The 14671-nt window shown below is 48.6% G+C and overlaps 1 protein-coding gene across 3 annotated transcripts in view; it reads right to left on the bottom strand.

Moving 5' to 3' along the window:
* Positions 1-268: 268 nt before the first annotated feature.
* The window catches only part of LOC131260755 (uncharacterized), a 100411-nt gene continuing 86008 nt past the window's right edge, over positions 269-14671 (bottom strand). For all 3 annotated transcript variants that reach the window (XM_058262568.1, XM_058262566.1, XM_058262569.1), the window contains 10 exons: positions 9699-9750; positions 8556-8746; positions 7519-7682; positions 6745-6826; positions 3484-4155; positions 3231-3387; positions 1937-2079; positions 1616-1869; positions 1392-1513; positions 269-1248 (listed from right to left, as the gene is read on the bottom strand). In XM_058262568.1, coding sequence (XP_058118551.1) covers positions 590-1248; positions 1392-1513; positions 1616-1869; positions 1937-2079; positions 3231-3387; positions 3484-4155; positions 6745-6826; positions 7519-7682; positions 8556-8746; positions 9699-9750 — 2496 coding nt within the window. In that variant the 3' untranslated portion in view covers positions 269-589. The remainder of the gene's footprint in view (positions 1249-1391; positions 1514-1615; positions 1870-1936; positions 2080-3230; positions 3388-3483; positions 4156-6744; positions 6827-7518; positions 7683-8555; positions 8747-9698; positions 9751-14671) is intronic.

Raw genomic sequence — 14671 nt, forward strand, 5'->3', positions numbered from 1 at the left:
GCTTTTCCTCGCTTTTCCATCGCTCATCGCATGCCGTCCAATTCATTCCACGCATTTTTTTTCCGCTCGCGCAACCTTTTCCAACCATTCATCGACGTGCTCTACTGTTTCCGTTTCCGCTTGCGATCCCTTTGGCAGTGTGTGTACATGGACCATTATTGGGCATATATGTGTGTGTGTATGTGATGGTATGGTTCTGGGTTTTTTTTTCCCCTTCCATGTTTGCTCAGACATCAGGAAACAGCGAAAGTGCCGTGGGGGTTTAATGTGCGTGTGCGTATTGATTTTATTCTTAGCTAAAACAAAGGTACAGACCTTTCGCTTCTTTCGAAGACCGGCAACGTGCCGGTTGGTTTTTCCTTTGTATCTCCGCCCGGAATTGGGCCAGCTTCCTGCACGCAACCGACGCAACGCTCCAGCCGAACGACAATAGACAAACTCACACTTACCGTTCGACGTGAAGCGGTTCGGGTTCTTCGTCACCGGCCAAAGGGGGGAGGGTGGGGCACACGTACGGGACCAGGGTGTCGTCCTCGTCCGTCGCCGCCATCATCATCACCATCGTCGACGGTCCCCGGATGGTGGTTCGCTAGAGTCCACCACCGCCCTTCACCGGACCGGACGAAAGGCTGCTGCTGCTGACTCCGGAATCGCTGGACTTTTCGCTCAGCGCTCCCCCGCTGCTACCCCCGGTGACGCCGGGCACCATCCCGCCACCCCCGTCACTACCGCCCCCACCGAGCAGGCCACCCTTCTTGGCCACCCCCCGGTGGCTGTTCATCGTTTTGGACGAGCCGCGCTCCGTGGTGCCGTTGAACCTTCGGGCCGACTCGACGCGCTTCAGAATCTCGTTCGAACATTGCGCCACGACCGAATCGAGATTGTTCGACTCGTTGTCCGACAGGTGGTGCGGGTGGTGATGGTGGTGGTGTGCCAGCAGGGTGCCCAGATGTTGCTGCTGCTGCTGCTGCACCTGCTGGCCGAGCCCGTTGTTGTGCGCAAGCGGCTGGTACGGATGGTGATGACCCTGGGCCGACGGTACCGGCGAACCTTCGTAGCATCCGGAGTCACGTGGAAAGTGCCGCCGACCGAACGGCGACGTCTGGTGATGAGTCGACCCACCGCTTCCCCCTCCTGATCCACCTCCACTACTTCCACCGAGTCCACCGGAACAGTTGACATGGTTCAGCCCACGCAAACCCTCGTCGTTCTCCGAGCTCGAGCCGGCCACATCGCCGTCCGAGGTAGCTGTTAATGAAGTCGGAGCAAAGTTCGCACGGGGTTAGAGAGCGCTTTTTGTCGCCGGTCATTAGTTAAACAACCAGACCACAACGTCGCCGGGTGGAAGCGACGGGAGAGGATGACCACGAACACCGCCACGAAATACTTACAGTCCAGGTCGTGCAGGAGCTGCACCGCCGCAAGGATTTTCGCCCGATGTTCCGTGTTACCGATGCCCAGGTAGTCGAGGTCGGATGGTTCCAGCTCCTTGAAAAGCTCCAGATCTTCGTACCTGATAAGGACGGGGGAGCGAGAAGTTGGCAAAATCAATTCAAATTCCTCGGCATGTTGTCCAACTACGCAGGGTTGTGGAAATGTTTTTCGGTCCCCTTACCCATTGAGCACAAACACCGAGGTGTACTCCTTCAAGCCGATCCGTAGCAGCAACTCTTCGACGCTCGTCGGGCAGCTGGTCGGTAGACGGTGCCGGCTGACCAGTTTCCCGCCGTAGCCCTTCATCAGCCCGGTGGTCGGAAGGTCCGGCAGTACCTCCACGCTGATGAACTTGAAGTGCCCGAGGCGCCCATTAGCGTACCCTCGCCACACACCCGACGCGTTCATCGAGAGGACGTCGATGATATCTCCTTTCTGTGGGGGATGAATTGAATGAGTCATTCCACATGTCGGGTGGAAGTAAACGCCTTCAATTACGCACCTTAAATCGTAACGCTTCCTTATCGTACGGACTCGGGCAACTGTCGACGAGTGCGATTGCCCTACAGATCGGTATCATTGTGGTGCGATCTTCCGCCGAAAGGGAACTGTGAGGGCTGCCCGGTCGGACGAGTGCTTGGGTACCTGCGAAAAAGGGTTCAAACAAAAAATTACTAACACTCTGGAGTATCTTAACTATCGTTTGCATTAAAAAAAAGAGCGTAGACAAATTTTAACGACGTTTTATGCAAAAACGGAATACGCTAGCAACTTTCTGCTGAAAGTCAAATAAAGAGTAGTATTTCTTTTGAGTTCAGAACAAATTTGGCAACTTTATCATTCAACTTGAATCCGCAGTGACCACAACGTTGAACCAACTACATTTGATTTTATGTGGGAACGTCCAGCTTTATCACGGAACGAACTTGTTTGATGTGGTGAGATATTTCCTGTCCGCCGAACTCAGCTGATTTAAGTTTTTACTATTTGGTCACTTATGGAGAAAGGTTAAAAAATGATTTGAAAGCCTTGTTCCCAAAGACTTTGTTCTTTGGGCCAGCAGGTCGCTTCAACTGGCCTTAAAGTTAATAAAAACTTAGAAAAGATAGACATTCTTATACAGATGTGTCGATCGAGACCAGTTACTCAAACAAAACGACTCGAAGCTTCTATCAAACAAGTTTTCGGAAAATCGCGACAACGTGACCATCATGGATGTTGTTCCTTAATTGAAGCTAGACGACGGCGAGTCGTAAAAAACACCTGGTACTTTATGTTCCTTTTGAAGCATGTTAAAGTATATTTCAAATGTTTTGAGGTCCCTACACTTCCATAAAACACCCTTTGCGCAAAGTCCCTGTTCTTCCTCTCAAGACTTCCGGCGTATGTAGAAGTGTTTAGCCTGAAGTTTGCCTTCCGAAACTAAGCAACTTTGATCATCGGAGATGATGAACCGGTCAAGTATAATTAATATACCGAGCAAAGCTAGCCCTCCTTATCCCTCTCAACTACAACCAATCGAAAAAAAAACATTCACAACTCTTATAGATAAAACCTATTCTAAAGGCCCAAACGAAGCCCCATTTGGTTGTGAAGGTCACACAACAACTGAAAAACATTCCTACATGACTGATTTTGTCGGCTATAACAAAAGTTTCGGCCAAGTACCGTAAGGCCAGCTTACTGACCGTCTTAACATTTTTTTAAATTCATAAAGTGATGTAACTTTACAATTAAAATTTAAAATTGTCTATGTTTTTTTAATGCAAACGTTATTTCGTCGAAGCAATACTTACTCGAACCGGAGGCGCTCGGTAAACTTTCGACCGAACTGGCCGAATGCTGGAACGTTTGATCACTGATGCTATCTAAACAGTTGCTGTAGTCTCGATTGTTGCGATCCTTTCCACCGTACAGCAGATGATCCTTTGGTGATGTACGAGCGTCATTAGACTTTAGGAACCAAGAGGAGAGGAGAGATAAGCATGATAATAAAAAAGTTAATAACCGAGCCGAAAAATAACAAAGTCTCAGCGGAAAACAACTCACGTGATGTACTAAAGCTATCTGTTGACTTATGCTTAAATTCTTATTGTTGTGCGAGCCCGCCGACGCGGCAGCCGTGGCCGCCACCAGCGACGACGAGAGATTGTTCCGATTTTTGGCCGCCTTCAGGCTTTTCAGATTGTTGACGGTGTTCTTTGTACTGGTGCTGTTGTTGCTGCTGGCGCTGCTGCTGTTGGTGGTGTTGCTCGTGCTGGTCGCGCTGCTGATGTCCGTCGCAAAGCTGGCCGCCGCACTGATGCCCCCGGCCACCCCAACCACCCCCGCGCCACTGCCTCCGACGCCAGCAAGACTTGCTGGCAGATTGCCGCCGGAAGCACCACCGGAAGCCAGTGTCATGCTACCACTCGCGCCCACTCCTCCCAACGGACCGCCGGTACCACCCGCGGCCAGCAGGATGCCGGTGCCGGACGTGTTTCCTACCGCACCACTCCCCACCATCCCGCTGCCCGAGCCGCCCGGTCCACCGCCGGGCTGACCGCTGTCGGCGTGCTTGAGCTGATGCTGATGGTGATGCAGATGCTTCTGAAGCTGGAGTGCGCTCGCCTGCAGGATGTCGTCGTACTCGGACGAGGGTGTCGGCGAGGGCGAGGGCGACTCGTCCCCCAAACCGGCGCTGAGCGTACGGTACCGGGCGGTGCAATTATTTGTTCCGATCTGCAAAAGTCAACGGGCGGGAAGAAAGTCAGCGACATTGTAGGCTGCTTGTGGCGTACTGCACCGGGAAGGAAACGTAAACGACAACACCGCCTCCGCCGTCATTCCTCTCCGGCATCCTTCCGGCGGACGACAAATGATGATAAATCCAGCTCGCCATCTTCGCCCGCCATCCGGCACGATAATCTTCCCACGGGCCAATGAGCTGATCATCAGTCGGGGGGGATTAGCGACAGCTTTGGTATGATCCGCTTTTTCGCGAGTGAAAACACACAGCAAACACCCACACACACACTTCCCTTCCGTTCGGGCTTGGCGTTGGATCGCGCTGGATCAATAGAAACTTTCGGGCCTCCTTTCGATTTCATCTCACGTCCGTGGCTCATTATTTTCGCAGCATTAGCAAAGAGCTCCTTCCCCGTCGGCCGATGGTTCGCTAGTACGTTCGCCTTATCCTATTTCAAACTTTAGCGAAGGGGATTTAGTTTGAGAGGAATTTGGCTCCAACGCCCTGGCGTGTTTCGGTGGCCGCTTTGAGCAAGCATTAGGAAAAAATATTCGACATAATTATGTTATCACGGAATGCTTTCAGGATGCCATTGGAAGTAATGATGGCTAATTTTCGAGTCGGATTGTTTCGTCAAAGAGACCGACATCTTTGTTTAGTAAAGATTTTCGGTGCTTGTAGTAAAATAAAGTTATTACACCATAATAATCAGAAGGTTGGAAATAATACTGTTCTAATCATCGGTATTCTTTCCATCAAATCCTTATAGGATATGTTTTTTAACACCGCCTATAACTCTTAGCTACGATTCAATTACTGAAACTAGCCATTCCGTAAATTGAGACAATAAAATAATAATATTCCTCCCATTAGTTGCTAATTAATATTTACAGCATGGAGCTTACTTGAGGTTCAAATGAGCTGCATTTCAAAGATACTTGTTTGACTTTATGGCTTTGTGCAACGTTCTCCTACCTTAAAACAGAGTAAATGTTTACTTAACTACCCTCTGTTCCATTTTATATTACTCATTCCTCTAAGCTCGATGGTTTCTTCTCACAATACCTTCGCTTGGCGCCGGTGAAGCAATAATCAGTGTGTTACCGATCCCGAGGCGTAATTTCATTCCCTCGTCTTCGTGAGGAAAACCATCAACCCCCGGTGTGGCCGGCGAGAGGAGCGAGCACGCGAATGAAAACCTTTTCATTTCGAAGGGGATAACGATAACGTTTATGAAGTTGATAAGAACAATAATGGCACCCGATGAAGATGATGAGATACGCTTGGCCACCGTTTGGCCCGTGGCCCGTGGCCAGACTGGGAATTACCCCCGAATTTAGGTTCGTGTGCGCGCTCGCCTAGGAGCCAGCCGGTTAAGCACCTTCCGAAAAGATGGTGATCTAAAGAAATGTTGTTCCACTCCCCTTCGGTGGATATAAGCACTGCGGGGGTGCTCATTGCATCGTTGGCCGTTGGCGGGTTGCCTGGAAGAATTATGATATTGTTTTCTCGCGGGGGATTGCTGTTACCGAAAAAGGTATCGTCCCTGCATTAAAGGGGGGAGGAAAATGAAAATGCTATTATTTGCAGGTCTCTTTAAATTTTTCTACAAACCAACGAACTTTTCCACCCAACCAGCACAGCACGGACGAGTGTTTCCGTTGAAAAACCACACAAAAATCCAAGCCTCTTAAGTGACTCCAGCCCCGGGCGAAGGCGAGTTTCAAGATTTCCCCTCCTTGAAGACCGCAACGCTGTATCCATCTCCATGGAGAAGTAAAACTTCGGCGACTGTGTTTATGGCGCTAATTAAAAGCGAAAAACATTCATGAAAGCGAAGAAGTTCATTTGCCAAGTGTGGTAGAAATTGAAAAACAGATACCGAAGAAAAATTATAATCGCGTCCACTTGGCTGCGGCGGCGTTAGCCGGGCGGTGTAGGACAATGGCTGCGGCCCAGCGGCTGCCTAGTAACGCAATGAATGAATTGCGTAAATTTGCATACAAATTCCGAAACAAGGACCACTCATAATGCGGTCATTAAGGCGCAGGAATTAAATGGAAATAATACATCACTTTTTGGCACGCTCATTAAAACATAAAATGGAAAATAAACCACTTAAAGTGTGGTGCGCGAGGGTTCGTGAAACATTTTGCTGCAACCGCAAAGCTAATTAAAGTTGCTGGGGGAAAAAGTACTCCAACGCAAACGATTGCCATCTTACAGCGCGATTAAATTACGAACGGATTTTTTATCCATTGCAAACCTTATTTAAACGTAATTTTTCTCTATTTGGCTGTTGCGAAGTTTTGATTAAATTTCCCACAGTTTCTCCTAAAATATGGCCCAATATAGCAGTTAGCTACCCGTCATCGATGAAAAATGACAACCATTTTCCCCCCCCGGCATGGAGCTCCTCGTAAATTACGTTCAATCAAAGATTCGCCCGAGAGCAGCCGTTAGCAAAATTAATTTCCGCCATTGACTAATCTAATCCAACTTTAACGGGGCCTCACGGTTTGCCGCCCTGCCGAGGACAGTATCGGAGGTAGGGTGGGCTGTAAAAATTAATCACTACTTACCGAAACCTGGCTCAACCGGGAGGTAACGCTGTGCAGGTCCGATATTGAGCCGGCGTAGTCTCCGCTTTCCCGATCGTGCGATCTGCACCCGAAACCGAACGGCGAGTCGGGTCAATTTCCGGTGAATCGGTGATAAAGTGGAAAAAAAGTGAGCAGACAAAAACACACAGTTGAGTGTCGGGGAAATTAAGGGGAAAATATATTAGTATTTACGGGTTTGCGGCCGAAAAGCGAACGGTGTGATGGGTTTGGTCGATTTATTTAAACCATCTGTGATGATGCCGGCGTTCCTGCCGATCGTGACACGGATGGAATGGTGTCGATGATGTTGATGATGATGATGATGATGGAGAGGGCATTGCACACCAAATTTTAAGTTAATCAAAGACCTGAAGCGAATCCACGAGCGTCCTCACCCGTCCCGGTGGTGAGGGCAGAGTGAGCAGCTAGGCCCTCATCGACGAACTTTTAATTGGACGAGCGTCGAGTTTGGATTGATTAAATTTAGAGTAAAATTATAATTACCGGCCATCCATCCACTCACATCACACCCTCCCACACACCCACAAACCGACCGGCTTGTACCGGAACTGGAGCCCGGTTGGTGAAACTGCAAGTGAACATCCGCGTGAGCATCGTTCTTTAAATCAGATAATGAGCTTAATCGATTTACGACCGCCGGATTCCATCATCAGCATCATCATACCATCACTTTTTAATACCGAGGACCTTTTCAGCCCGTCTGGGACTTTAGGCCCACCGTGCGATACTTACCGGGCGTGCTTGAGGGGTATGATGGTCGGCGGATTCGGTGGTTGCTGGGGGACGATCAATCCCCGGCGGGGACCACGCTGCGGTATGGAGATGTCGCCCGCGGACCGCAACGATATCACACTCTGCCCTTCGCGCCCACTGGAACTGTAGCAGACGCGGCCGCCCTAAAAGTATCCCAAGGAAAATCATTTTAAGTTTAGTAAACATCCCATTGGAAAAGGTGACTTCAATTTATCCGGTGTATTTATTGGCATTTCAGCAATGATATAGGATTACAAAAATAAATACACTTATAAATGAAAGGAAGCATAAGTTTACATAAACAAAAAGTATGAATAAGGAAGTCAGATGAGAATCTTTTAGAACATGAAACTGTAAGGATTACAACAGATCAGAAGAGTAAAGTCCGTTTATTGTTAAATTTTTATGAATGAAAGGAAGCATAATTTTACTTAAACAAAAGGAATGAATTAGGGAGCCAGATGAGAATCTTTTAAAATATTAAACTGTAAGAATTACAACAGATCAAAAGAATAAAGTCTGTTATTATTAAATTCTTATAAATGAAAGGAAACATAATTTTACATGCACAAAAGGAATGAATAAGGAAATCCAGATAAGAATCTTTTAGAATAAAAAACTGTAAAATTTACAACAGATCAGAAGAATAAAGTCCTTTTATTTCTAAATTCTTATAAATGAAAGGAAGCATAATTTTACATAAACAAAAGGAATGAATAAGAAAGCCAGATGAGAATCTTTTAGAATATCATCTGTAAGAATTACAACAGATCAGAAGAATAAAGTCCTTTTATTTATAAATTCTTATAAATGAAAAGAAGCATAATTTTACATAAATAAAAGGAATGAATAGGGAAGTCAGATGAGAATCTTTTAAAACATTAAATTGTAAGGATTGGAACAGTTCAGAAGAATAAAGTCCGATTTGATTAATCTGTTTAATGATTCCTTAACATTCGGTTGGTTATTGTGTTGGCACCCCAATAATCTTAGTCATAGATGCGTTTGTCTCCTACCTGTATGGTTGCACTCGGCCCTCCTCCGCCTCCTCCCCCGTCGCCCGCGTACCCGGCCGCCCCGATCTGGCGCATGCCGGACATGAGAAAGTCGTCCGGATCGCTCTCGTACGGCGGCTCGTCGTACCAGTGGCCCTGGTGGGGCATTCGCATCACATTGGTAACCGCATCGTCGTACATGTACGTGTCATCTGCCGGAAATGGAGACGGAATAAAGACAAACGTCGGTTAAAAGGCTGCATTCTTCCTCCCCCCGTATGTGGTAACATCCTTTACTCCTTATTTGACCGTCGTCACCGTCGTCGGTGTCGTCGTCTTCGTCGTCAGCTGATTCACGCCGTGCCAAAGTTTGTCACATTATTCCGATTCAGATTGGCTTCCGGGGGCCCCCGAAGCACACATGCACCGAAAGGCCATGATTGCTACCGGATATCAACATTTCTGATTGCATCCGACGATGCACAAATATTGAAGTCTTCCGAAGGTTCGTACGGAGTGCAGCGTTTTGCAGGGAGGGGTTGCAAAAAGGGGAAAAAAAACCAGCCACACATATCCTTGCATGATTTCTGCGAGCTGTGCAGACAGCAGCAATGAAGAATAAAAAGGGGCCCGCTTCCGATGTGGAATCCAATTTGCTTTCTTTTGCACTAAGCTCATTTTCGCCGACCATCAAATACTTGCTTGTTCCGTTTCGTGCCGTCAAAATGTGTCCCCCGGGATCGGAAGGGAACAAACGCCACATAGAGGAGAATGTCGGCATGCACATTCTTTCTGGGAACGGCGCCTGTTTGGCAGGCGGTGGCCTTCCCGGAACGGCATGCGCCGGCATGGCTAAGAAATGAGATTCACTGCACTGCAAAACGTTATAATGAACTTTTGCCACCCGACCGCACCACCCACACTCCCGAGGAACCCGGAATTGGGTTCCGATCGTAACAGGATTAGCAAAACGCTACCCGCCGCACAGCCACGGTTTGATGAATCTCCAAGGAGTGATCGGTTTGATTGGATGCAATCAGCCAATTCAACGAGGGGGCCAACCGGCAACAAGACAAGACGAACTGGGGCCGCCGCTTGTTCGGCCGACAGCAGGCACACAGGACGAACACCGACGACAGAACTCCGGGTGAACGTGGAACTTACCCCTCGAGTCCCTGCTGAGCTGCAGCAATCCTTGCCGGATGTCTCGAAGGATCTGGAATGACAGCGCAGGTGAGCGAGAAACCGAAACGGATGCGTTAGAGGGTGGATGATTGATGCGACTCCTGGTTCCCCGTTCCCCTGGAGGGGATGGGCAGGGCATTGAGGGTTTATGGCATCCCGGAAAGGGAGGAAATACACCTAGGAGTTTTTTTGGGGCGAGGGAACATGAATTCGAGTTCAATCGCAGCCAAAATCGGGGTGACTCGCTGGCTAATGAACCGCACGGGAAATGGGGGGAAGCGGGACCGGGAATGGGAACGGGAAAGAAACGAATGTTTCTCATTTGTTTCCCATGCCCAATTGGCAGGGATGTCGCTCTACTCGGTATGTTTTTGCTGTACATATTTGTGTAAGGATGTGTTTTGCAGATGTTGGGATAAGCCAAACCGGGTGCTAGAGAACGCATGCTGCAAGCAAAACTATTCTAACTCACTCCATATCCGCGCACCTCCTTCCGATAACCACGTGTGGCTTGTGTGTGTGTGTATGTGTGTATGTGTGTGTGTGTGTATGTGTCTTGAAGACGAACGTGACGTGCCGGGGATATTATAAGCCGCTAATTCGCAAGTTAATCAATCACTTTCTCACTCGGCTGGCACTTGGCGCGGGCGTGATTGTTCGCATACTAAAACCCGCCGACAGATTCCTCCTCGGTCGGCTTGATTGATCCACATGCTTCAGTTTCGACAGTGCCGGAAAACCTCAGTGCTCCGGAACTTCTGGCTCAGGATAGCGTGAGAGAGAGAGCGAAAGAGATAATACCAGGGACCATCCCATGTTAAACGTCATGTAAGGCGCGAACACTAACTTCCAGGCATGCTGTCCCGTCCCGGGAACTTGGGTATGTGGTGTAATAACGGATAAATTAGGCCCAATCAGGGCTCCTACCTCGCAGCCTCTCATTATTCTTCGCTCCCTTTCCTCGAACACATTAGCGGGCGGTACGTTGATTATGATGGGTGCTCCAAGGAACCGCCGGAGGAATCGTTGATGGAATGCTTTCATCGGTAGGTGTGAGTTGATTGAATGGTTGCTGGTAGATTTTCCCACCAACACACATACACACATACACGCATAAATGCTTTGCGAGGCATTCTGCATGATTGATTATGAAGACTTTGTGATGGTAATGGGCCTCAATCGGAGAAAACACACACGGCTAAAATCAACGCACTTATCCTTGGTTGGTTGAGATATTAAAGATTGCTAAAAGCTTCTCCATTTCCTCACTCCGCGGAAATTAAGATTGTAGGTTTATGGAATTGATAAAGACTTCTCATTGAAAGACTGTTGCATATAGAGACGAATTAAACACATAATGAGTCATATGATTCGGGAAACTAAATTTAATCTTGGATCTATTAAAAAATCCCTGACAAAAATCAGTTTTTATACTTCACCCTAAAGGTGTCAACGTCGACTGGAAAGACTCCAAGCTGAACTTCACCACCATTTGTAAGCAGTGAAACGAAATTCCATTCTAATTCCACAAGAAAACGGAAAGTCTCTCAGCGATGATTTGCATTGTTAATTTTCCATTATTACCACGGCGGTATGGGAAAGTTTCCAGCAGTCCACGATTGAAAATTTGCGCCGCACCGTTCGGCCCTGGGCCGTTAGCGGGACAGTAAGTCAAGCAATTTGCAAACCATAATGCCCTAATTCATATTCCATCCCGCTCGATGAAGGATGGCCTCCCAAAGGGCACCTGCGCTTCGGGAACGGAGCCTTCTGTGTGTGTGTGTGTGGGGTAACAGAGGTCCATCGTCATTTCGAGCTGCGTTGCCTACGAGTGCCAGATTACGGCCCGGGAGAAGGGATGGTTCCGGTGTAGGAGAAGTTTAACCCGGACCGAAACTTTCCCTACGCCCGGTCTAGCCCATAATGGACTAATGGTTGGCCTGTGTTCGGGAAGTGTCGTGAAAATCCTCTCGCACCTCTCGGTGGTCGGTTATTATGAATCCTCAGGTGCAACGTTTTTCCTGCAAACTCCAGCTTTCAGGCACCATTTCGAGAGCGGCCTTCGGAGGAACGCCCGCTCGATGGTTTGGGTGTGTGGCAATAATCGAAACGAACTTTCTCGCCAGCGCGCTGCGGGTTGTCCGGCCAAAAACAGGGGACCAAACCTAATTATCCAAGTCGGGGCTATAAAACCCGACCATCACCACCACCACACCTCCTTCGAGTTCGGCACCATGTTTGTTTACCGAGCGGCGTGCAAACGAGCTCCGAGTCGCCCTCGGATAAATCGGCTGCTTAATCTTCCACTGTGACTTGGCGAGTAGAAATGCGCCAAACTACACGACTATAACAAATGCGCTACACGCCAAATGGAAACATTGCCTTTCCGCCCGTGCCCGTAAATCATCACGCGGTTCTTTAGGGCGTTTTTTCTTGTTGGTGTTGCCAAAGTCACCACGCAACCTCCCTAGGCGGTAATCTTCTCACAAGGCCATATTCCGGCGGTCGCTTGCCCGACGCCATTTTTTCGACAATCGGAAAGCGCAATCGTCTGCGATGCGATTGCCGCCAGGTATGCGGGGGGCGGGCGAGGGAAACATGTAGCTAGGAGTAACCAAATCCAGCAAGACGCCACCGTTATTACCACCTCATTGTAGATATTTTCGCGTTTTTACACTGTTCCATAAATAATTTTCCGACCTTCCCCCGAACCGGACCCTCCGGGCGGTGGATTAGCCACCGGTAGCGTTGCGTCGTTCGGTGCCAAAAATATATTTCCAACGCAAGGCGGTGGGACGAAATCCTTGATCCTGGCTTCCCCTATTGCCCAAACGGCAACATCGAACGGAGGCATTTTCCGTGTCTTTACAACCGGGTGGTTCACTAGACGCGACTAGTTGCTTCGCCCTTTTGCGAAACACCACGCGGATCAACAACCCAGGCAGTCGGACAAAAACTGTACCGCTAGAGGGAGCGAGCGGGACCGAGGACGCTTTACGACTCCCGAGAGATTAATTCAATCCTAGCGTGATTTAATGCGGTTGACTTTTGGTGCAGTTATCAGCACGTTCGTACGGTTTTATGGGCGACACACGGGCTAGGGAGTCGTGGTACGACGTCTGTGTCACGCCTGAGCACGACCAGAGCGCCATCTTATGTGGGTCGACCGGTCATGTCAAGGGGGGGGCATGGCCCGTGGGCACCAAATGGACGCTAATCAAATACTCTCCCCCTCTGGTTGGAGTGTAGCCACCGTGACCTGAATACGACCCGACGCTGGAGCCAAATCTTGCGCCACGTCGGTGTACTACGGGAACCCATCCATCAGAGGATGAGCCCAACCCTTTCGACATGGATGATTTCAATTATCGGTCAATCAATTCTTGCTGGTAGGTCATTTGAAGCGGAAAGACATGCTTTACTGCCTGTTGGACAAATAAAATATTTACAGCCATAGTAATCCAATCGACGATGGTGCTTAACTGGTAAAAAAAAGCTTGTGAAGGGGTCTACTACGAAGCATAGAAGGATCAAGAGCCGTGTCATTTATTATCATCCATTAGATGAAGGATACACAAGTTAAGCTCTTTAGAAAAATATAACTGCCTTATAAGCTTGGGATTGGCTATCCTAGTTATTCCACAATGTGAGTTTAATTGTGATTAAACAGCTGTTGTTGCTGATGACTTCTTTCGCCTCTAAACAGGTTCATATGACGTTGGATTGGAACGAAACGCAATGCGCCTGAAAGGTATGCAATATACCAGACGTGTTGGATAATCCATTTTGAAATCCTTTCCACAGAAATAAAATCATCGTAATAAGCTTCTCAGAAGTTGCTGGAAAAATAACTAACCAGCAAGGTTAAGACCGTCTTGGAAAAACAGGACGGAAACCCCATCTTAATCTTTCCTTCCACCGCTTCCTTGTTCGCGGAAGCCAAAACCCAATTCGGCCCGAAGATAAAATCGGCCGGTTGGCGGCAGTTTGAAGTGAATTTAAATGACACCAAACGAAGCCAGTGTTAACCGTGATGCTGAACCACGCAACATAATGCAACCATAAACGAGCGGAAGGGATGTCCTGGCCGCTGTCGTAAAAGCCCCGAATGGATGCTCCAATGCAATCAACACAGATTCTGATCAGTTCCGGAACGACTTTCGGTGGCATCTTGCGGCGGAGAGCGAGAGAGTGTGTGTGTGTGTGCATGAACCGGAATATGATGGAATTTTTTTTATATATCTAATTTCTTCCGTTACTGTTTCGTCCCCTCGCAGCTGGGGTAACGTTATTAGGATGAATTTTGCGAGCAGCCATTTCGAACGTACCATCGTCAGCGGTGGGCTACTCTGCTAGTGAAGGCATGAAATTTTCAAACCGAGATACTTTCTTTCCCATTTAACCACCGGCCAGCCGGGTTTGGGTTTGGGCGTAACGAAATTGAAATCCTACCAACACACCCGTCCCTGCAAGAGTAGGGGGGCACCCCATGGAGGCACCAAACGTGTTCTAGACAGCACCGGGGTGGGAGAGGGATGTAGATGGACCAACCAACATACATGTCCACACAAACACACCCAACCGCACACGCGGGAGTACGCTTCATAAACGCACACACGGGGAGGCAGCCACAGCCACACAGCCGAGCCAAGGTGAGGTCCTTCCGAGTCAGACGCAGAAGACCTGCACCATTTGCAGTGTCCGTGAAGCGAGGGAATATGGAATCTAATAAAATTTCATTATGAGATCAAATCCAAAATGCCCTTTGGCGCCGCGGTGTGCTGGGGCAGAGGGGTGGGGGCGGCGTACCAGAGGAACGTGGTGAAGTTTACCGAGAGATGAACCGTTCCACGGGATAGAACACATATATACACACATATAAAGACACACACGCACACAGGGGCATTCAAACTAACACGCGGTGGGATGGCAACAAACCGGAGGGATTAAAA

Source organism: Anopheles coustani, chromosome 3 (assembly GCF_943734705.1).
Source record: "Anopheles coustani chromosome 3, idAnoCousDA_361_x.2, whole genome shotgun sequence".
NCBI lineage: Eukaryota > Metazoa > Arthropoda > Insecta > Diptera > Culicidae > Anopheles > Anopheles coustani.